The 23,227-nt window shown below is 37.2% G+C and overlaps 1 protein-coding gene across 1 annotated transcript in view; it reads right to left on the reverse strand.

Annotated features, from left to right (window-relative positions):
* Window positions 1-18,655, reverse strand: part of LOC150093491 (uncharacterized) — a 168,262-nt gene extending 149,607 nt beyond the window's left edge. The window contains 2 exon segments of the mRNA XM_090413638.1: window positions 718-1,532; window positions 18,413-18,655. Of these exon segments, the coding sequence (XP_090269764.1) occupies window positions 718-1,532; window positions 18,413-18,655 (1,058 nt within the window).
* Between the last annotated feature and the right edge of the window lie 4,572 nt (window positions 18,656-23,227).

Consider the following 23,227-nt stretch of genomic DNA (forward strand, 5'->3'; position numbering starts at 1 on the left):
ATAAATGTAATATAATTGTACATATCAAGGCATCATGTTCACCCAACACTCAGCTGTGTTGAATTCTTTACTGGGTCGCACTAGAGGTTTCATTCACGAAAATATTTTCCCGCACATTATACAAGTCAAAGAGTTCTCATCAGTACATACCATTATGTCATCTCAGACTCGAATTTTCAGAAAATCTCTTGTAAGTTTAACATGAAAAACATTTCTCCGGTGTGAAACTTTCTTGTCATTTCAGAGGAGACGAGTCGAGAAATTTTGTGTGAAATTTTGCAAGTAGAGGAGTCATCTCTACTGAGCCTTTCATGTGATTTTTATGAGAGCATTATTCAGAAATTGTTTCCCACATTTTACATGAAAAAACTTTTCTTTATTCATAGTAGCGTTTTTAGTGCTATTGAAGGGACTGTATAGCCAAAAACCGAGAGCTACACACGGAAAAAGTGAATGATTTCTCAACAGTATGCACTCATAGATGACTTTCCAGACACTTGTCAAAAATTTTGAATGGAAACGGTTTCTCTCTGGTGAGAACTCTTTCGTGTCTTTTCAGGTTAAACGTGTGGATGAATTTTTCGTGACAAATTTCATATGCAGAGGAGCAATCTGTGGTGTGCGTTTTTATGTGTTTTTTTTTTAAAGATAGCCTGATTTAGAAATTGTTCACAACATATTTTACAGGTAAAAACTTTTCATCAATCGGATGGTAGCGTTTTTGGTGCTTTTAGGGATTCTATAGCCAAAAACCTAGAGCTACACATGGGAGAATTAAAACGATTCTCACGAGTATGCAATCTTAGATGACTTTTCAGACTCGAACTGACTGAAAACTTCTTGTTGCAAATTTCACATAGAAAAGGTTTCTCATTAGTATGCACTCTTCGATGACTTCTCAGATTGGATCTCCGTGAAAACATTTTGTTGCAAATTTCACAAAGAAAAGGTTTCTCACCAGCGTGCACTCTTAGATGACTTTTCAGAATAGAACTGCTTGAGAACTTCTTGTTGCAAATTTCGCATAGAAAAGGTTTCTCACCAGTATGCGTTCTTAGATGAGTTTTCAGACTAGAACTGTCTGAAAACTTCTTGTTGCAAATTTCACAATGAAAAGGTTTCTCACCAGTATGTACTCTTAGATGAGTTTTCAGATCCGAACTCTTTGAAAACTTCTTGTTGCAAATTTCGCATAGAAATGGTTTCTCATTTGTATGCAATCTTAGATGACTTTTCAGACTCGAACTGACTGAAAATCTCTTGTTGCAAATTTTGCATAGAAAAGGTTTCTCACCAGTATGCGCTCTTAGATGACTTTTCAGACTCGAACTGACTGAAAACCTCTTGTTGCAAATTTCGCATAGAAAAGGTTTCTCACCAGTATGCGTTCTTAGATGACTTTTCAGACTAGAACTGTCTGAAAACTTCTTGTTGCAAATTTCCCAATGAAAAGGTTTCTCACCAGTATGCACTCTTAGATGAGTTTTAAGACTAGAACTGTCTGAAAACTTCTTGTTGCATGACCGGTATGACTATTAGTTGACTTTTCGACTCGAACTCTGAAAACTTCTTGTTGCCAATTTTGCAGAGATAAGGTTTATCACCAGTATGAACTCTTAGATGTATTTTCAGATCCCAATTCTTCAAAAACTTCTTGGTGCAAATTTGACAAAGAAAAGGTTTTTCCCAAGTATTTATTCTTAGATGACTTTTCAGATGGTAACTGCCTGAAAACTTTTTGCAAATTTCGCATAGAAAACGTTTCTCATTAGTATGCACTTAGATAATTTTTGAGACTCATGTTCCAAATTTGACACTGAAACAATTTCTCTCTGCTGTGACTTCTCACGTGAAACGAGTCAAAGAATTTCTTGTAACAGATTACGGTTGTAAAAACAAATAGTCATCTTTAGTTTGCTGCTTGATGTGGTTTTTATGATTGAGAATATTGTTTGCCACGTATTTTGCAAGAAAAAAACTTTTCTTCAGTGAGTGTATGAAGATCCTGGTGCCTTTTAAGGGACCATAGAGATGAAAACGTAGAGATATGCATAATATTTAAAAGGTTTTTCTTCAGTGAAATCCGAGATGCTTTTTAAAGTTTTGTCTATAGCCATATGATTTCCTACAAATTTCATACTCAAATGGCTTCTTTCCCCTGAACCCTTGTGATGCAAAAAAAATGCTTTACTTTACCATAAAAGGATCTCTCACATATTTCACAGGTGAAAGCTTTCTCCTGGAAGGCCACATATTATTTGGCATTTTAGTTTCAGAGAGAGAGAGAGAGAGAGTACAAAGGTCTTGCGGCATATTTGGGATTGAAAAGGCCTCTCATTCATGTGAATAACGGAATTTGTTTAAAGAAATGCCTTTGAGGAAAATGATTTGCCACTCCCTTCACAGAAAACATGACTTTCTCCACTAGGATCTTCGCACATTGATTTGTGGTTGGTTGTATGTGTTCTCCATGCCTGGTAATTTAATCGGGAAAAGTTTCTAGTGTGCACAATGTCTCAAATACATCTCAAAAATAGGAAACTCTTTTTCTACATTCGGAAAAATGAAAACGTTTCCCAGTATTAGCCATTTTTATGTCTTTGAAGACAGGACTGTAAGCGATATGTTTTCTTGCATTTTTCGTATTTGAAACAGTGTTCTGATCCATTTAGCACAAGTTTGTGTATCTTCAAATAATATCAAATGGAAAACCATCTGTCGCATTTCACATGTCAAGTCTTTCATTGCAGTTCCGTGTAGCCTTGTGCCTCTTCAGTTATGTAAATGAGGAAAAGGTCTTGCAGTAATTTTTACATGAAAATAGCTTCTCGACTGAGTGCATTTTCAGATGCTGTTGAAGATTTGCAGAATCAAAGAAATTCTTCTGACGTTGTACCGAAGGAATATTTCCCCCTTTTCCACATGCATTTTCTGGTGCCCTTTTAAGTTCTCACGAGGATATAAATTTTTCCACACATTTTTAGCATGACTGCTTACTTGTGGAGTCTATTATTGTTTGATTGCTGTGATTTCTCTCATCCGTTTTAATTTGATTTTAATTTAACCTCAAAATACTTTGCACGTAGATTTTTTTATCAGACTGATTATTGTGCGTTTTCTGATGTCAGTTTCTACTACTCTGATATAAAAACTGCATCTTGGATGATGCACAAACTAAAAATGCTTTTCCCTATTTTCTTCTCAGTTGAGATATTTCAATAGGAAATGCGACTGAGTCGTTGCAGGTGGGGATTTACTCATTTTTTTTTTTTTTTTTTTTTAATTTGGGTCATCAATTTCATTCTCATTTGACGCTTTTCCGTTACGACACTAGAAGAGCAACCTCTTCGGAATTATTTGATTTTTACTTTGCAAATCCAGCACGAAATGTTTACTTCAACTTAATAGTCTTCATACATTGCTGGTTATCAGCTTGGTTTTAATGCATCAGAAAAAAAAAATCAGCTAACGCCTTTTTATTCCCGTATATACGGGAGTAGGCGAGGCCATTTAGCCCTATCTAACTTTTGGAGACTGAGTGGGCAGTTCAATCTCCACTGGTACCCAATCAGAGACAGATGGCCCAAGGCTATCACTAATTAAGCGGTACGCAGTGAAGAGAGACGGCTCAAATGTGCCGCCATCTCGTGGTCTCTAACCCTAACACAATATATTTAATGTCTGAAAATAATGTGGGTTCTACGGTCGATTTTCTTGAGTTTACAGGACGAAAAACCCGAGTTTCCGGGAGGAAAAACCTGCTTGCCCGTGCCAGAGATCGACTAACTCGGGAACCGGTCGAAAAAAGGCTTAGAAAAATTTCCTCTAGTCGCCGACTAGACTCGAAACCAAGACTTCCTTCGTGCGGCCTAGCGCGGTGGTGTGCAAACGCCACATCCACTGAGCTACACAGGCTCGGTTTTAATGCATTAGTAGGCAAAATGTCTCATGGCAGTAAATCTATTCACAATCTGTAAAGGAAAATTATGTAATTAATGATAAATTAAAACTCCATTTAGTAAATAAAATATTCTCAACATATTAACTAATATTTAATCGCAATTAATGTATTGTTAATCTAGAAATTTAATATCTTAATGAATAGTGGAAACAAACATAACGATAAAACTTTCAATGGAAAATAAGAGAGTATTATCGCTCATAAAATGATGATCGTGTTAACAAACCTGATTTCGTTTGCGAAATGCATCATCACAAAATAATAATCTAAGCAGAGAGCCATGGGACCGTATTATATTCTGAAGTTGAACATATCCTCAGGAATAACTCTGAGAATGATGTTCGATACGAACATATTTCTTGCAAACATGTTAACTGTGAAATAATGGTAAAAGTTTAAAAATGGCTTTTCAATCCAGGAGTGAATTTCTTAAAAATACCATTTTATTCAGTTGGTTGTGTGTCAATTATTATTAGACGAACAATTGTGATTTACAGCTGTAGATAGCATGAACACCCATTCTTCAGTTGATATTACTTATTCTCTGTTCTTTTTTCTCCGGATTTCCTTCTCTACATCATTCTAAGTGATAACCCTATTTCTGGCTTCCTGTTCCGACTAATATAAACGCTTCTTCCAAAGAGGTGTATTTCGGCTGTCCTCTTCTTTTCTCAGGTTCCTCTCCTTCCAACACGTCTATAATCCATTCATTGTCTCCTCATGTGTGCCACAAGATAACTGTCTTCAATACTCGACTGTTTTATTTCTTGCAAAATTTATTCGTTAGTTTTCTTTTCTCCATGTCGTTACTAATCTTACTTGCATTAAATGATTTTTTCTTTAATACTTATTTTGCCATAGTAATTCTCCTATTTCGTATTTTCAGCATATACATCTTCGGTCATATTGGATAATTCCTCCAAGATATGAGTGATGTTGCTTGGTCATTATTTTACGTGTAATCACAATTATTTTATATTCATTTTTATTTTTGACACTGTTACCATTATTGTACTTTCTGTATTATTTTGTAGAGTTAATGATCAGATGAAACCTCATTTAGTAAGTGGTTAGTAAGGGTGTTAGATCTGGGTTCTTTACTTTTAGAGTGGTGAATGAGGAATGGGCTGCCAGAGTCTGTGGTGGACGCTGTGACAGTGAATGAGTTTAAGGCAAGGTATGATAGATACTGTATCAATGTCGAATAGTTGTGATGAATATGATTTGGGGCCCCTTTGATGAGTCTAAGAACTCCCTGGAGTTGCCCGTAATAATAATAATATGAGCTCCATGTCACCTAAATTGGTCCCAAGTTCTTAAAAAATACAACATCCAGACTTCTTCCACTCCTGTTGAGAAATTTTGTTCCTCACTCAGTAGGCCCAAACAAAACACGGCAACCTGAAATATTCCAGCATTTAATGAATTTGGTGCAACTGCTTTAATAAACCTTATTTTGTCCAGATGGAAAAACCCATCGAATTACGTCTAGAAAAACATAACAGATGTCACATAAGGGCGAACAAGAACACTAGTGCTGTGTCGAACTATGTCTTGAATTCTGCTCTGACACTAATGTGGAAGACCTCATTCTTCCAGTCTTATGGGACAAATCTGAAAATATCTTTCGCTTCTATAGTGAACTAGAAAAATTTGTGGAATCCAAAGAAATTGTCCTCAATCAAATACATCTTAACATCAACCTCAGTAATAATCTCCAAGACTGCCATTCAATGTGGTGTTTCCGAGGTGTTGAATACATCCACACACCCAACAGAGAGGAGATACCAAGAACAGCTTCAAATATCAATACGCTGACGCTTTAATGTATGAATTTTAATTCTTTTGCGATTTTTTGCTGGTTGTTCCATCTGATTTTGAAAGAAGAAATTAATCCTGCTTAATTAAACAGTATTTTTTACTTCTTATGTCTCGATTTTAAGACATTTTAAAATCTTTATAAAAATATGTCCCTCAGCCAAGTAAATCCGTTACGCCATATATATATAATGCCTGCTGTGTGTGTGAAAAGAAATTCAGCAGACATACACAGTCATCCCACGACTTACGTCCATGATCCCATAATGGAATAAATAACATTTTCAACTATACTCTTGATCAAGACGCAAGCAAGCGTAAAGCAAAAAGTTTTCTAAATAGCAACAATGCATCATGCACAGTGGCAACAGCGCATTCAACAAGTTAGTTTTCAAAAGTTCCTCTCTTGAATTTGTGTTGAAGAAATAAGATTTGTGTATTTATTGTTAAATATTTTGAGATATTTTGTGCAACAAGTCCCCTATACATCCAATTGAAAACCTAGTGAAGAAACACAGAGAAAGAGGTGGGGAATTGATCTTGAAACGAAGTTCCTAGTTCAATGATAGTCACGAAGCTACAACAAGGTCCTATCGCTGATTGGAAAAGCTATCTTCCATCATGTGTAGAGGACCTGAACCAAAAGCACATACCTCTTATCACTATGACCATAACTGCTAAGGCACTAAGTCTCATCAACATGTTGAAGAAGAAAGCAGGACCCGAATAACTACGAATTCAACGCTTCTTCCAGTTGGTTCATGAGATTCAAGCAGTGATTTCACTGCATAATGCGAAAATGTATGGGGAATATGCAAGTGCCAATGAGAAAACTGCAAAGGAGTTTGTGGACATATTGGATAAAATTATTATGGAGGAAAATTATTTGTCACAGCAAATTTTTAATATGGATAAGACCTTGTTTTAGAAAAAATGCTACAATGGACAATTCATCCACAAAAAGCTAAAATCTACTCCTGGTTTCAAAGCTCTTAAACACTGTTTTACAATTCTGTTATGGGGTAATGTTGCTGGATATAAACTGAAAGCATTTGTGATATGGCAGTATGGGAATCCATGAGCCTTCAAAAACCTTAAGAATCACAGGCTTCGTGGATGACTCAGAAATTATTTGCGGATACCTTAATCAACTGAAATGTGAGTAAAATGGAAAGCGATTGTGAGAAAGAAAATATAGAATTTAAAATTTTATTAATGCTAGATAATGCTCCAGGTCATCTCTCTTATAACGTTGATCTTTACCAAATTCAAGGTCATGTTTCTCCCTCCAAACATTGATTCAACCGATGGATTAGGAAGTTCTTTTTTAGTGTTCGAAAGTTTTCACAGAATGTATTCAATATATGACTTGATTTTATCCTTTGATAAAAGAAGTAAGCCAGTAATATTTTAGCACACGCCATAGCAGTTGCTTCTAATTCCTGACTTTTTATTTTCACTCAGCAATCATTTGTTCTACTGTTTGCAGACATTATTCTAAGTTTTAGAAATTCTTCTATTCAATATTTTCATCATTAAAAAACTATTTCATCTATTCAACAACAACAAAAAAGGAACTTCAGTAGTATTAGTTTTTTTTTACTTAAAAAAATCCGAATATGACGACTTTTAATGCTGTTGGAAATAACTTGTTTTAACAATATTTTCCTCAGCTTCATGTAAAGGCTAAAAGCTGCTGTGAAAGAAAGACCAGCTTAGAAGTGACACTAAAGGGCCTCGACTAGTGTTGCGTAATACATCAACAGTCTTGTTTGGTTTTCAATTCTTTCCTAAATAGGAAATACCGATTTGTTTTACAGTCTGATGGAATATTTATTTTAAAATAATTTTTTAATTTATAATAATCACAATTTCAAAGTTATTATCGAAAATTTATAAATTATTTGATGCAATTATTTAAGAAAGAAAGAAATATTTGATTTCAAAAAAAAAAATTCTGCATGTGTTGCTTAAATGTTCAGCTTTTTTTTTTCTTGGTGGTGGGGGGGGGGGAGGACCTGCTCTATTCTGCACTTGAACACAATTGTTGTAAAATATTCTGAAAAAAAAAATATTATCAAGCAAAAGCTATTGCAATAAATAAGTTCTGACCATTACATTTTATTTCATCTTGCACTATTACGACGAATGAAAATATACATCACGTTCTTATGCTTACAGATTGAGATCTGCTGCTGGTTGAAATAAATCTGCTTTTATGAACAAGACATTAAACTGCATTACATTCTTATTTCAAGTCTAATTGTAATATATCACAAAATTGTATTCAGTAGTATTTCAAATGACCTTGTAAAATGAAACAAATTATTATCGTTATTTCTAGTGCTCATTTCAATAACAAAAATGCCATTTCTTTACCAATGTAAAATAACATTTTGTGAATGAAAGCAACAAAAATAGGTATATGATTCAACCGAATTTTGTTTGTTTTCAAGTATTCAAACTGCCTCCCATGTCCTGCTCATTGTAAATGAATTATAAATATCTACTCAGCTCTAATTTCATACCTATAACTCAGCTTATAATGAAACAAATGTCATAAATAGTTGAATCAACACTAAGGAAGGTTGCTGCAACAAAAAATACACCCGGTTTTCTTCAGCTGCAAATGCTTCTTTAAAATTAGTCCATATTTCCTTTATTGCTTCAATGCTGCTTGTAGTGGTTCAATCCTGTTGCAATATTGAAACTGGGTTGGGTGAGTATGTTCTGCTTATCTCTTTAACTATCTCAAATGGTCTTGAGTCATGTTTCACACAATCCTTCTTTTTCCTCTAAGTATGTGATGATTTTTGCTAAGCTACAGTTTTTGTTGATTTCTTTTTTCGAATTTTTGTATAATATTCTATTTTCTTGATTATCTTCTTTTAAGAGGTTAGTTTTGGATATTCTTCTTCTCTCGCATACGTCCAAAATCTTTGGTGTAAGCAAATCTTTATTCACTCTTGTCTGGTAGCCCAGCTGTTTGTTGCCGTTTCTTTAATAATTTCTTTACCTTTTTTCCAAGACTCTGGGACTGTATCTAATGCAAGATTATTTAATTTTTCTTTCAATGATCTGTGACAGTTAGATCTGGTCAAGCCATCATTTAGTTTTGAGAAGTCTACCTTCTTTTGTTTTTGGTGGTTTATTCTCTTTCTTTTGCAACTGACTTTTAGTTTGGCTGATAGTAGTTTATAGCCTATATCCATGTTAATCTTTTTTTAATGTTTTGATATTTTAGAAGGAATTTCCATTTCTAATTATTGATTATGTAGTCTATACAGTTTCTGATTTCATGGTTTGGTGATGTCCAAGTATATTTGTGTTGTAGCCTGTGTTTGAATATGATATGTGTGATTAAGTTGATTTATTTTACAAAAATTCATCAAGTCCTCTTCTTTTTCATTCATCTCTCCATGACCAAATTTTCCCATTACTTCTAATGTATCTTCAAAGTGCTGAATAATCTTTGAATTAAAATCTCCCATAATAATCAGCATATCTCTGGTACTTGTTTGCCTCATTTCTCTTTGCAGTTTTTCAAGAAATTGACTATATTCCACCCCTTCATGTGATTGGACTGGGGTATAAATCTCTATTATTTTTATGAATCTTCCACTCTCTTTTGCTTTGGATCTTAGGGAAATGATTCTAGAGGAAATTTTTCTTACCTCAACTATTCAGTTTACGAACCATTTTTTTAATGATTAGTTCTATAGCTTCTCTGTGATGGTTACCTTTCCTTCCTGAGTAAAATAAGGTTGTATTTTTTATATTGATTTTTCCCTTGCCTGTCCTGTGGGCCTCTGCAACTCCCACTATTTCCCATTTGAACAGTTCTAGTTCTCTCGATCAGTTTTAATTTGCCAGGTTTGTACAATGTTCTGATGTTGATGGTTGAATATTATGTATGCTGTTTGCATTCCACATAGCTGTCTTCTTTCCTACTCTACGTGGACTTTAGTTAGGTGTGTCAGCTTTCACTTACATGGTAGCACTACTCTTATTTGCTGGCCAATTCATCTTTCAAGATTTTAGGCAATTAATGCAGCTGGCTTGCCATTTTTCTGCTGCATATCTGTTGGTCTGGGGATCAACAGGTATGCAGAAAATTTATAGATGGATAAATTTATTAAATACTTCATTAAAATTACTAACATGAATTCTAAATAATAAAATAACAAAGGAAATTAATCTACTAGATGAACAAAGGATTTAGAGAAGATAGATCATGTATAGATGCAATATTTATAATTCGACAACTGATACAGAAAATAGAATATAACATAATACAAAATTATTTATATGCTTTATAGACCTGGAAGGGCATTTCACAGAATATTAATTTAAGATGTAACAGATATATTGCAGAGAAGAAAAGTATTAGAAAAACATAACACAAATAATTAAAGAAATATATGATAACAATAGTTGTATAATAAAAACACATGGAAAAACAAGTAAAGAAATACAAATTAATAATGGCATTTGACAAGGAGACTCTTTAAGTCAAACATTATTCAATATAATAATGGATGGAATAACACAAAACACGGGAGTGGAAATAAAAATAGAATAATAAGAACTATTTGTTATGCAGACGATGTAATATTAATTACAAAAAATGAAATCCGGTTAAAAATAATACTACTTGCATTTAATAAAGTAGCAAAATTATATAATATGAAGATATCAAAAACCAAAACAAAATGTTTGACAATATCACAAGAACCACAAAGATGTAAATTAGAATTGGAAAGTACTATTATAGAACAAATAACAAGTATTTAGGTATATAACTGAACTGGGAAGGAGGGCCACGTCTAGAAGTCAGAGAGCAAGATAAAAAAGCTGCAATCAAGAAACAAGACCAGACACTACGAAAACAAGACAAATGTTAAACACTGGTGAAATGAATATATTAAGAAAAATAGTAAACAAAACTAGACTAGATAAAATAAGAAATACAGACATAAGAAAACAATATCAGATACAAGCAATAAACAATTGGCTTTTAACCAGAAGAATAAAATGGATTGAACATGTACAGTGAAGAAAGAATAATAAAGCAAGTCTACATTTGGAAACCAAAGAATAAAAGAAAAACAGTAAGTCCTAGAGAAAGTTATCATAAAAGATGTTGAAATCTTGGTCGCAACAGATATTATACCTAATGCGTGAAGAAGATAACGTTAATGAAAGAACTAAGTCAATCACGAACCTTAGCTCCGCGTCGTGGCAGACCTGTGTGTCACCCAGCCCTTTGATGCGAAACTTCCATTTCGTCCCCTTTTTACCGGTGCGACACATCCGGTTGCCATCGGAGACGATGTACCCGCTCATGCAGTTGCGTCCGCTGCGATATCCAGTAGACTCCCTTGTTAATGAAATGACCGTTTGGAAGGAAAGAGTCCGATTTTATAAATGGAATAATTCAAAATGTGCTAATGACTCGTAATTTTCTTTGGATGCGCTGTCATAACTAAAAGTTAGTAAAGTGCATGATATGCAAATTTTTAAATTTAATACGATTCCGTAACTGCACTGGTGTCAGGGCTGAGTAACACATTTGCCTGCGACCGCTGTTCAGCAGAGGTACAGCTTTAGACAAAGGACCTGACCCTTGTGAGCTTGGTTGGTCGCTAAATTTTCATGTAATACATTGACAGGTCAGCTTTCTGTCTTCGGATAATTTTTTGTAGTGACTTTCACTAATTTTTGCGCAGTAGAAATGATAGTTTTTGTTACAATTAGAGTTTACCAACCTTATAAAGTCTTGTTATCATCGGCTAGTTCCTCGCATACTTTGCAGTGTATCGCCATTTCCTAAGATTAGCACCTGCCATGTACGTAGGTCAGAAGTTATGGCCGTTCTCCGGTTTGTAGATTTTTTTCATTGACTGCTTGGGGCATAAAATTATCAGTTATATCAACTTGTAGTGATAAGGTACATGAGAAACCAAAATTTACTTACTTATTCGTAGTTAACCACCTTAAGAATAAGTAAATTGGCAAGCTACACTGATACTTCGCCACCTAGTATTCAAATTGAGGACTTCGCTACACGACTATAACAAATGACATCAACTTGTTCATTCCACTGCTATGCTCGACACCTCTCGGAGTTAATTCAATCGGTTGAAGAATAGTCATATAATATAAAATTACATAAAAGTACAATATATATACACAATGTATACATATGTACAATATATAAAAGTACAAGAACACTTCCACGATTGTAACATCCCTATTCCAGAACATTTAAACACTAGAAAACGCAACATTAAAAAGAAAAATCGAATACAAAGCACAAGGAAAACAGAAATAGCTGTTGAACCTTGAGCAAAAACATACTCTGCAGATCGACAAGGCCTTCATAGTAGACAGACAAGACAATGAAACAATGCTTAGAATATCGGAAACAATAACAATGAAATGTGACGCTTGGAAGCTTCACAACGTAAAATTGAGGTCACAACCCCGACGAATAAGCAATAACACAAACACTTTAAAAGCAAAATCACCTAACGAACCTGACATAGCATCCACTTCTTTCATGTGTTCAGACGACGACTAAGCACAGTTGAAACGGACTGCACACCATCAACCTTTTCCCAGAACCCCCACCCTCAAAAAATCAGTTGCTGTTTACAACCCCTTTCACCATTTCCCACCCTATATAAAAAAATTCTCCAACATTGCCTCCCCCCCCATAAACACACACACACACACACACACACACACACACACACACACACACACACACACACACACACACACACACACACACTTCCTTCCGAAACACCACCATAACTGTAGTAGTATGCACATTGCAGAAAGAAGAAAAGGCATAACACCCAGAAAAATGTATGTGTAAATTTCTCTTCCTTTATTATTATTATTATTATTATTATTATTATTATTATTATTATTATTATTATTGTTGTTGTTGTTGTTGTTGTTGTTCTGGGCAACTCCAAGGAGTCGACAGACTCATCGAGGGAGGCCCTAACATCATGTCAAGAACAACTATTAGGCATTGACACAGCATCTATCATACCTTGCCTTGAACTCATTCACGGTTGTAGCACCCATTACAGGCTCTGGAAGCTTATTCCACTCATTCACCACTCTACAAGTAAAAAACCTAGCTCTAACACCCTTGTCAACCACGCTCTTGCCCAGCTTCCATGCATGGCCCCTAGTCCTCCCACCACCAGTCATATTTTCAAAAATATCTTCTGGATCAATCTTGTAGAAACCCTTCAGTAATTTGAATGTCTCAATCATATCACCCCTCCTTCGGCTATCGGCCAATCTCTGCAACCCACAAATCTTCAACCTATTCTCATAAGGTTCATTCCACAGACCTCCTATCATCTTGGTCACTCGTCTGTGGATCCTCTCCACTTCCTCCCCATCACGAAGAAACCCTGGTGCCCATTATTGGGCACAGTAGTCCAGATGGGGTTTTATCAAGGCTCGATACAGAGGAAAAACAACTTGTTTTTCTGTGCATGTTAAATTATTTTTCTGAAGCCAAGTGATTTGATGAGCTGATTTAGTCACCTTTGCAATGTTCCCCCTAAACTTCAATTCCCTATCCATCAACACTCCCAAATTCCTGGCCTCATCAATCTCTTGGAGTATGGTTCTACCAATGCGATATACTGCTGCTATTCTTTTCACCCCAAAGTGCATAACCTTACATTTTGCCACATTAAATTGACATCCATTTTCCCTAGCAAAGTCCTCCAAACTATCCAGATCATCCTGTAACATTATGACATCCTGTGCACTCACAATTGCTCTACCCAACTTTGCATCATCAGCAAACAAGTGAACACTTCCTCTCAAATCCTTTCCTATATCATTGATGAACAAATGGAAAAGCAGTGGTCCAAGAACAGAGCCTGGTGGCACACCACTAGTCACAAGCCGTCTTTTAGACTCCACTCTTGCATAAACCACTCTCTGGTATCTCTCCTTCAACCACCCTCCTATCCATATCACCAACCCTATATCTATCCCCATCTGCTCCAGTTTACTGATTAGGATTCATGTGGTATCCTGTCAAAGGCCTTGGCAAGGTCCAGTAGTATCACTGTAAATCCATTAGCCCTATCCAATTCAGCCGTCACTGTGTTATAGAACGTGAGCAAGTTACTGAGGCATGATCTACCCTTCACAAAACCATGTTGCCCCCCATACAATATCCCATTTTTATCTATCCAATCATGTATCCTTTTCTTGACTAATTTCTCTAAGACCTTGACAATGATTCCTGATATGCAAATCGGTCGGTAATTTACAACAGCAGTCTTGGGACCACGTTTGTGCAGTGGACCTGTTTTCCCCTCATTCTACCCCATCGGGACTAACCCAGACCCGAGACGCAGTTTAAACAAAATGGTCAAGGGTACTGACAATTCTTTAGATGCTTCTTGTACGACACGAGCTGGTATACCATCCAATCCCATGGATGTATTGACATTGAGGTTATGTAATAGACTACTCACCTCCACTTCATTCACCACAATTCCCGTATAATCTACTGGTTTATTCCTTTCTGCATTGTCACCACCTGGATGATATATTCTTGCAAAGTGCTCACTCAGTAACTCAAATATATCAACTGATTCAGTTACCTCCCTACCATCGGTATTCTTTAAAATCATTCTGCCATGTACATTTTTTCCTTTTACTTGCTACATATCTAAAAAACTGTTTAGGATTCTTTTTAGCCTGCATGGCCAATATTCTTTCGTAATCCTTTTTTGCTTTCCTTACCAAACTCGTTACCCATCTGGCCTGTGCTTTATATCGTTCATGTGCCTGCCGGTCACCTTTCTCCTTAAATTCCCTCCATAGTTTTTTTTTTTTTTTTGCAGCTCAAGCTTAATGGTGTTATTCATCCATTTAACCCCTACTTGATTAATTATTCGGATTCTAGGTATACAGTCAGCCATTGCTTCATGCAAACATTTCTTAGCTGCCTCCCATGCACTATCAACTTCTAGTCCTTGCAGTTGTACATGCCATGGCACTGAACCAATCAAACTCCTAAACTTGTCATACTTTCCACCCCAACAATTCCACATGTACCCTGTTTTAATTGAAAATTCCACACCTTTAGCCACCTCCCAAGTCAAAACCCTATGATCACTCTCACCAATTGGTGGCAATGTGGTCATATTTGTTACAGCCAAATCCTCAGATGTAATTACTAGGTCAAGCACTCTCTGACCCCTAGTATTTTCCATTACATGCCTGTCGCAGATAGTTATCCCTTAATAACCGCATAAAATCCAATTCCTTCCTCCCGTATGTCCTCTCCTCACACCAGTCAATGCGACCATAGTTGAAATCTCCCATAATAATTACTCTCCTTCCACTCATTTCTTCTATTTGCTCGTGCATACTGTCACCACCATCTTTTCCATCACCTGGTCTATAGCAGCACCCAATTGCATATTTAGTTCTGCTAGTCACAATCTCACACCAAATGGCCTCAAATGTGCTCTTTTCTCTATTCTGCAATTAAGGAAGGAAGGCAAAATGTGGAAGATCTTGAACGTGAAGGAAGACCTTCAACGTCCATCACAGAGACAATGACCAACACAGCGGCGATTATCATCAAGCACGTCAAAAGGAAGCGTACATTGCTGAAGAATGGCTTCTTCTTGCACCACGATAATGCATGGCCACATATTGCTGGTTGTGTAGTGGACGTTTTGCAGAAGAACAACACAGATCTCTTACCACACCCTCCATACAGTCCTAATCTCGCACCATGCGATTTCTGGCTGTTTTCTCAGCTCAAGAAACCACTAAGAGGCCGCCATTTCGAAAGGAACAAAGCATGTGTAAAAGCTGCGGAGGCAGTTTTGAAAGAAATCTCAAAAAACGGACTCTCACATGTGTTTAAGAAGTGGAGCAACGTTGGGACAAATGCATCGCGTCTCACAGTAGTTACTTCGAAAAAGACCATGTAAATGATGACGATTAAAGATAATCTGTTTTCTGTATAAATATAGTCCTATTACTTATGGAACAGCCTACGTATTTATATTTTGTTTTTCACTTGGGGTCTTAAATTTAGTTTCCAATATGTTCTGATATGCTATTCTTAGTCTGTCTTCATTTAGTTGTGAGATGTCTCTAGCTGTTTGGAACATTCCTTTGTACTTCTGTTTCAGTTTTACTCTTATATTCGCAATCACTAAGCTGTGGTCAGAATAAATATTGGCTCCTTAGAATGATATGTACTGTTGAACTGAGATTCTCCACATCCGGTCCATTAATATCAGATCGATCATATTCCTGTGTTTGCCATCGAAGGAGCGCCACGTTCGTTTACGACAATCTTTTTGTAGGAATTTGGTATTGAAATCATCAGGTTGTTATCTGTGGCAAATTCCAGAAGCATCTCTCCATGTTCATTTTTTTCTCCATATCCAAATTTTCGAATAACCTTTTCCCATCCCGTGTTATTTTTTGCCAATCTTTGCATTCCAGGCTCCTCCAATGACGAGTATATCCTGCTTTGGAATGTCATCAATTTCTAGTTGTAGATCCGTGTAAAATCTCTCAATGTTTTCATCTGCACTCTCTGCAGTGGGCGCATATATCTGAATGCTTGTGATATTAAATGGTTGGGCACTGAGTCTTGCAACCATTATTCTTTCACTAGTTGGTTTGTATTCTATCATTGCCTAACAGGCCTTGCAGGAAACCTGCACCTGCTTCATGCTTACTTTCATTTCCTGACAAGAGAACTCTTCCACCATTTGATTCTCTTGGCAATGTCCATCTCATTTCTGAAATACCCGATATATCACATCTGTATTTCTTCATTTCTTCTTGAAGCAACTGCAATTTTCTAGTTGCCCAGAGTGAACAGACATTCCATGTACCAATTGATATTTCATCCTTTACAGGCTTGAGTTTGATTTTTTGTCTTCGTTTTCAGTAACTGATTTTTCTATCCAACCGTGATTACTCGATTGTGGATGAGGACCTTTTTTGACTGGGTGACATCCGAGCCTGCATGAGTCTTTTTTCTTGTTTTGGGGATCCGATTTTAATCGTGTTTTCATTTCACTGTCAACACATCGACACTTATCTGACAAACCCTTAGTCTTCCTTGAATTGCATTGGAGAGAATCAGAAGGCATATAGATTTAGGCTTAGGGCGGCCTAAGCTCGCCTTGACGCCGTACCATCATTGGACTTCTTTGGCATTTTATAGAGTTACTGGAGTTGTCCACTAACCCACCATGTCCTGTTAGTATTACCGCTTCTTGTCCGGGACTGCTTATTGGCTATTTATAGTTAGCAACCATCGTTCATGACTATTCCCCGATCCACAACCTGGGGACCAGTCCGGTGGCATGTCGCTTTGCCTCTCAGGAAAAGACAAAAGACCGGATGAACTGAATACGCAATGATAATCGGTGATATAAACATAAATATTATAAGAGAAAACCATAACATCAGTGTTCAATACCTAGATACGCTATCTGTGTATAACTTAATCCGTACCATAACAAATTACATTACAACTGGATATAAATATCCAGTTGTAATATATTTTATGAATCTGTGGACCTGCTTGGTTGTGCTGTGACCAGTACGAAATCTGAATTGCTCTTTAGAGATAAGGTTATCCGTGTTTATCGCGTCTTGCAGACGGTATTATTATTATCTTGAAATCAAGTATTATTATCTTGAAAATTTTTCCCAGGCATGATAGGAAGCTCATGGGTCTGTAGTCTTGAGGGAACTGAGGTGCTTTCCTGCTTTTTGAACAGGGATTATATCTGTCAGTTTCCAACGAGTGGGGAAATAACCAAATCTCAACGTTGCATTGGCAATGGCTACTGCATGCATGACAACTTTATGAGGGAGAGCTTCTATAACTTTGCTGGAAATCTCATCAGGACCTGGGACCCACTTGTTATTAAGTTTCCTGATGATAGTATATATTTCCTTAAGTGAAGTATGACAAATATTTTCATGGCTGCTAAATTGGCAAGTACGCAACGAACGTCCCAGAGAATTTTTTAAATGAACAGAAAGTCAGCATGTGTGTGGTTAGGGCTAGATTGTAGCTCAAATGCTTCAGGAAAAGCTTCTGCTATTTCGGCGTCTCTGTAAACTATGCCGCTTTCACCGTGAATTGGGTGTATATTGGAGTAGTCCATGTGGAGGGCTTTTACGATCTTCCACAGCCATTTATCCTCGACTTTTAGGAAGCACTGCTTTCTTTCTCACTCTTGATTCCTGTAATCCTTAAGTGCATAACGTACAAAATCTGTTGCTTTGTTTAGCTCTTGGCGATAAAGTTTTGAAGTATCGGCGCCTGGTCTTGTTTTTGTCATGGATTAAGTTTAAAATTTCATCCAGAAGCCAGTTGGCTTGTAATGGGGTTGTAACAGTGGAGGCTGCACCCAAGCCAATATGTATTGTAGTTTCTAGATTATTGACTACTGCGTGAATTTCCATGTGGGAGGTGATAGTTAGTACAGAGCCTATACGAGTGCTGAGAATTGTATTGAATCTTGAGAAATTTGTGCAGGCCTGACAGGGAAAAAGTTGTGTGTCCCCACCTGGGCAGAGTAGTACCGGGTTGTGGTCAGAACTGAAATCATTTATCACTTGTAACTGGAACTGATGTGAAGTGTTCCTGAATATGAATATATCCAGAACATCAGGCTTGCCTTGCAGTCCGTAGTGTGTTGGTTCACCTGGACCTGCAATGACGATGTTTCTTAGCATAGCAAGGTTGTAGAGTGTCATTTCATTATTGTTCAAAAATTTACTGTTCTGTAAAGGATACTTTGAGTTCAGGTGACCCGCTACGATCATCGCTTCATTAGTATCGAGGAGCTGAGAGATAGAGAGGTCCAAAGTTAGGAGAGGTTTGTCAAGAGAGTTATATACTGAGTATAGTTTCAGGCTGCATGAGTTGTTAGTATGGATTTCATTTCTGGTTTCTTCTAGATTTTTGGTTGTTGTCTTCGTGATTTCATGGTATCAGAATTTCGTTTTCAACAAATATAGCTGTGCCACCTCTTGTATTGAGTCTGTGATTTCTGAGCAGTGAATAATATCGGAGTTTGGGGTTGTCGCAGAGCCGAAGGTGAGTTTCATTTATTAACAGGATGTCAATTTCAACGCGGGCTGTCAATTCTTTGAGCTCATGAAGGTTTTTATTGAGACTGTTAGCATTCCAGTAAGATATTTGTATGGAGTCATTTAAGTTTTTTGGGTTATCCATTATTAAGCGTTGAAAATATGAATTTTGTATATTTTAGAAACTTGTTTGCATCACTCTGGTTGGGGTTGGTTTTGTTAAATGCAGTTAGCATCTCCCATAAGGTAGCAGCTTGTATAGCAGCAGAGTTTTGACTACTTGGAATGAGTTCTGCCGGTTTAGTTGGCGAGGTGACTGCTTCAGCAAAGGAGCTGTACGTTGCTGACTGCAGAGGAATTTCTACTGTGGAACGTGGAGTTCCTGTTTCTCTATTTTTTGACAGATTGGCTGAGTGGAGTGCACGTCCTTTGTAGTTCGCCAGGTGCAGTCCACCACGGTTAGTGCATTTGGAAGGAGTAGTAAGTAGTTTGGAGCACGTGTGAGAAGGATGCTTGTCCGAGCATTGACGCATCTGTATTCTCTCCTAGAGAGCTTCTGTGCGTGTTCGTACTTCTGACCGCAGTGACATTGTCCTGCTGATGCTTTCCTGCTAAGTGGCTCAGATTGTAGCATTAGATCTTATACGGTTTCAGATCATAAATCTCTCACTGTTTCTTGTTGATTTCCACAAGAGAGGGAAAAATGTAAGTTTCGAGTTGGACAGTAACCAGTGCAACATAAGAAACCTAAACCACCTCATAAAGAAAATTATGCGCGCTTAATCATTAAAATCACTATCACAAGTAAAAACGTGCTCATTCTTCGTCGGTCACTTCCATAATCGCTCGGCCTTTACAACATGCTCCCTGAACTTATTTATTTAGCCTATCTAACTTCTGGAGATTGAGTGCAGTTCAATCTCCACTGGTAGCCAATCAGGAATAGCTTGCACAAGGCGATCACTAATTAAGCAGTCCAGAGTGAAGATACGGCTCAACAAGTGCCGCCATCTCGTAGTCCCTAACAATATATCAGTAAAAAATCAACTAACTCCTTTTTATTCCCGTATATAGGGAGTTGTGGAAAAACCTCTCTTTCTTGTTGCAGAGATCGACTAACTCGGGAACCTGTCGAATTCGAAGTCTATCTTCGGATGGTTTAGCGCTGAGGAGTGCAAAAACCTGTCGGACTTAGCTATACAGGCTAACCTCCATAGTTATTCCTCCTTTTACTTGCCACATAGCGTAAGAACTACTCAGGATATTTTTTTTGTTTTTTTGACCTCATCCGCTAGCTTCCTCTCATGATTAGCTTTGGACTTACCAAACAGATCATCCTCTTTGTGTAGTGCTGCTCATGGGTATGCTGATCACCTTTATCTTTATAATTCCACCGCAACGTTTCCTATATATGCAGCTCCCGCTTAGTAATATTATTCATCCATTTTACTCCTACTTAATTTCTCTTCCTGTCTCTTTGAATATATTGTGAAAATGCTTAACTTAAACACCCTTTGATAATCTCCCCACACACCATCAACATCACTTCCCTTCAAATTTTCATGCCATAGCACTGCTGAAAGCTGACTTGTGAGCTTGTCATAATCACCTGCCTTGTATTTCTACTTCTTCTTCTTCTTCTACGCGTTATTCCCGCTTCCTATGCAGGGTCCGCGTGTTACTTAGATGCGACTTCTTGTTAGTAGTACTCCCAACCGACCCGTCGCCTGGTCTGCCGCTGGGGGGATATATTTTTGACTGTAGAGGCGTATGTTCACGGGGCCGGTTTGCCTGCTTGCGGGATGAAAAACGCCAGATAAACTTGCGGAAAAAACCCTACTGACCGCGCCCAAGACCGGCTAACTTGGCTATGCCTGAGGAAGATCCTCAAATTCCTCGCGTCTACAACGGGAATCGAACCTGGGATACTCCTTCCCCAGGCATATGGTTGCGAAGCGAAAAGCCACTAGGCTAACCGCGCGGTTTCTGCCTTGTATTTCTACAAATACCCAAATAACCTTTCTTAATAATATTCCTCAAGTTTTCCCATATCACAAGTCAAGACCGCATGGTCACTTTTCACCAATTGGAGGCAATGCTGTCATGTTGGTTACGAATAGATTTTCTGATCCTATTACCTGATCGAATAATCTCTCACCCCTAGTTCCCTCCATCACATGCTGTCTTAAGTAATTATCTCTTACCAGGTGTATAAATTATATTTCCTTTCTGCCATGTAATCTTTCTTGCTTTCAGTGTATATTTCCATAGTTGAATTCCCCATAATAAGCACTCGAACTGAAGTTATTGTACTAAGTCGGCGATGTATGTCGTCCGGATCACCTGTGGAACTCCTTGGCATATAGCAACAACCAATATATTTTTTCTAACTCGCCTTAATCTCATGCCAGATTGCTTCAAACAAACAGCCGCCCTCCCGCCTGTCTCCTTTTTTTTTGGGGGGGGGTCCAATTCTTCTGCTATCATCAGAAGTACACCTCTCCACCTTATTATTTCTATCTTTCCTAAAATTAATAAACCTTTCACCTTCAATCCCTGTATCTACATCATCTACTGTTAGCCAAATCTCACTAATACCTATAACTTTTGGCGATGTTGCACTAACTAATGCCAAAAAACTCCTCCTTCCTGTTCCTGATTCTTTTGGCATTAGTCTGTAGAACCAGGTATATATTCACCCTTCCGATCGACTGTTATGGAAACTTCATCTTCAGAGAGAGAGAGAGAGAGAGAGAGAGAGAGAGAGAGAGAGAGAGAGAGAGAGAGAGTATTATGAGTAAAAAAAACTTAGTGAAATTTGGCGGTCATCTTAATATTTCTATTTTCTGTATTTTCCTTTTAATCACATTAAATTCCGATATTAATTAAGAACGCTAGTGTAGAATAAACGTTAGTAGGAAAAATACAATCGTAAAAGTAGTGAAACGAGGTACGAAGCCTATGAAATTCAAGCTAGAAAAGTCACAAGTATAGAAACAAAGCAAAGTGGAGTATTAAAGGCGATTGGAGAAAGAGGCAGGCAAAAATTAAAGACATTTTTTTTCTGTTGCTGTCAAGGGAAAGAATGACGTGGAAAGTAATTTATTGGATGGACTGATGAGAGGGAGAAAGGTAGAAGGTAACAGTGGTAATTGTTAGTGATTCTAATTATTAAGATTTTTATACTGCTAGTAATAATATTGTTCCAAAAGGGATGAGAATTGTTGCACTGAAGATGAGTTAGTTTAAAGTTCAGGTTCAGGGCTGAAGAAGTTGCATAATTTTGCCACCGTCATGAAAGAATAAAAATCATTGACATTTGGCATTCCTGTTTTAATAGGAATCTTTCAACTTAAAAGGTTTCATACGAGTGACAGAACGGAAACATGATATAATTTATCAAGTATAGAAAAAGTGACCAAAGTAGCAAACACCACTTAATAGTTTTGGAAAGGTTGTTGTAGTTTTGGTGTAGATTTTTTGGAAGAGGACAGAAATTGGGTACGTGGCGAAAATATTCTTTGTACATTAATGAAACAAGCCGTCTTTAATTAGAAGTCTGATTTCACTATTATTTGTAGTAGCATCAGCAGTACGTAGAGTGCTCTTTCATGATGAGTCCAAGGACTTATCAAGAGAGATCGTTCTACTGTACAGTTCTCCGTCTCCACCATTTATTCCACCAACTATACAGAACTGCTAATACTATCATCTTCTATACAACACAACATCGCCTGCGCATGACCAATATTTGTATTTGCTTGTCTGTAAATTTCATATGTTCTCATGGCAGATTTGCTTTTACGCGAGATGATAAACCTGAGTTTCAGGGAGAAGAAAACCCTGCTACCTTCTTATCTGATTGGCTGTCTCACTTTCAATTGGAAAATATCAATATAAAGATTCCTCTCGTCACGACGACAAACAAGCTTAGTTCTTTTATAACCGAAAAATTGCATGGGGTTGCATTTAAAAGTATGTTAGAGAGAGAAAGAGGAAGAGAGAGAGAGAGAGAGAGAGAGAGAGAGAGAGAGAGACTATTTCAGCATAGAGGAATGAAATAAATGTAAATTCTCCGTATTACATTGAGGGGTATTATGTATAATCTCGTAACGGCCGAAACGATTTTGGCGAAAACAAGAAATGGTGTGTTGTAAGCCAACTAAAAATAACACATTAACAAGAAAAAAACATTCATTTCGTTGGCCCGCATTTTGAAGTTTAGAACATTTGGAAAAGATTCAGCGAGAGAGAGAGAGAGAGAGAGAGAGAGAGAGAGAGAGAGAGAGAGAGATGTAACAAACA

Source organism: Typopeltis vanoorti, chromosome 24, assembly GCF_054136105.1.
Source record: "Typopeltis vanoorti isolate ZY-2024b chromosome 24, IOZ_Tvanoo_1.0, whole genome shotgun sequence".
Classification (NCBI taxonomy): domain Eukaryota; kingdom Metazoa; phylum Arthropoda; class Arachnida; order Uropygi; family Thelyphonidae; genus Typopeltis; species Typopeltis vanoorti.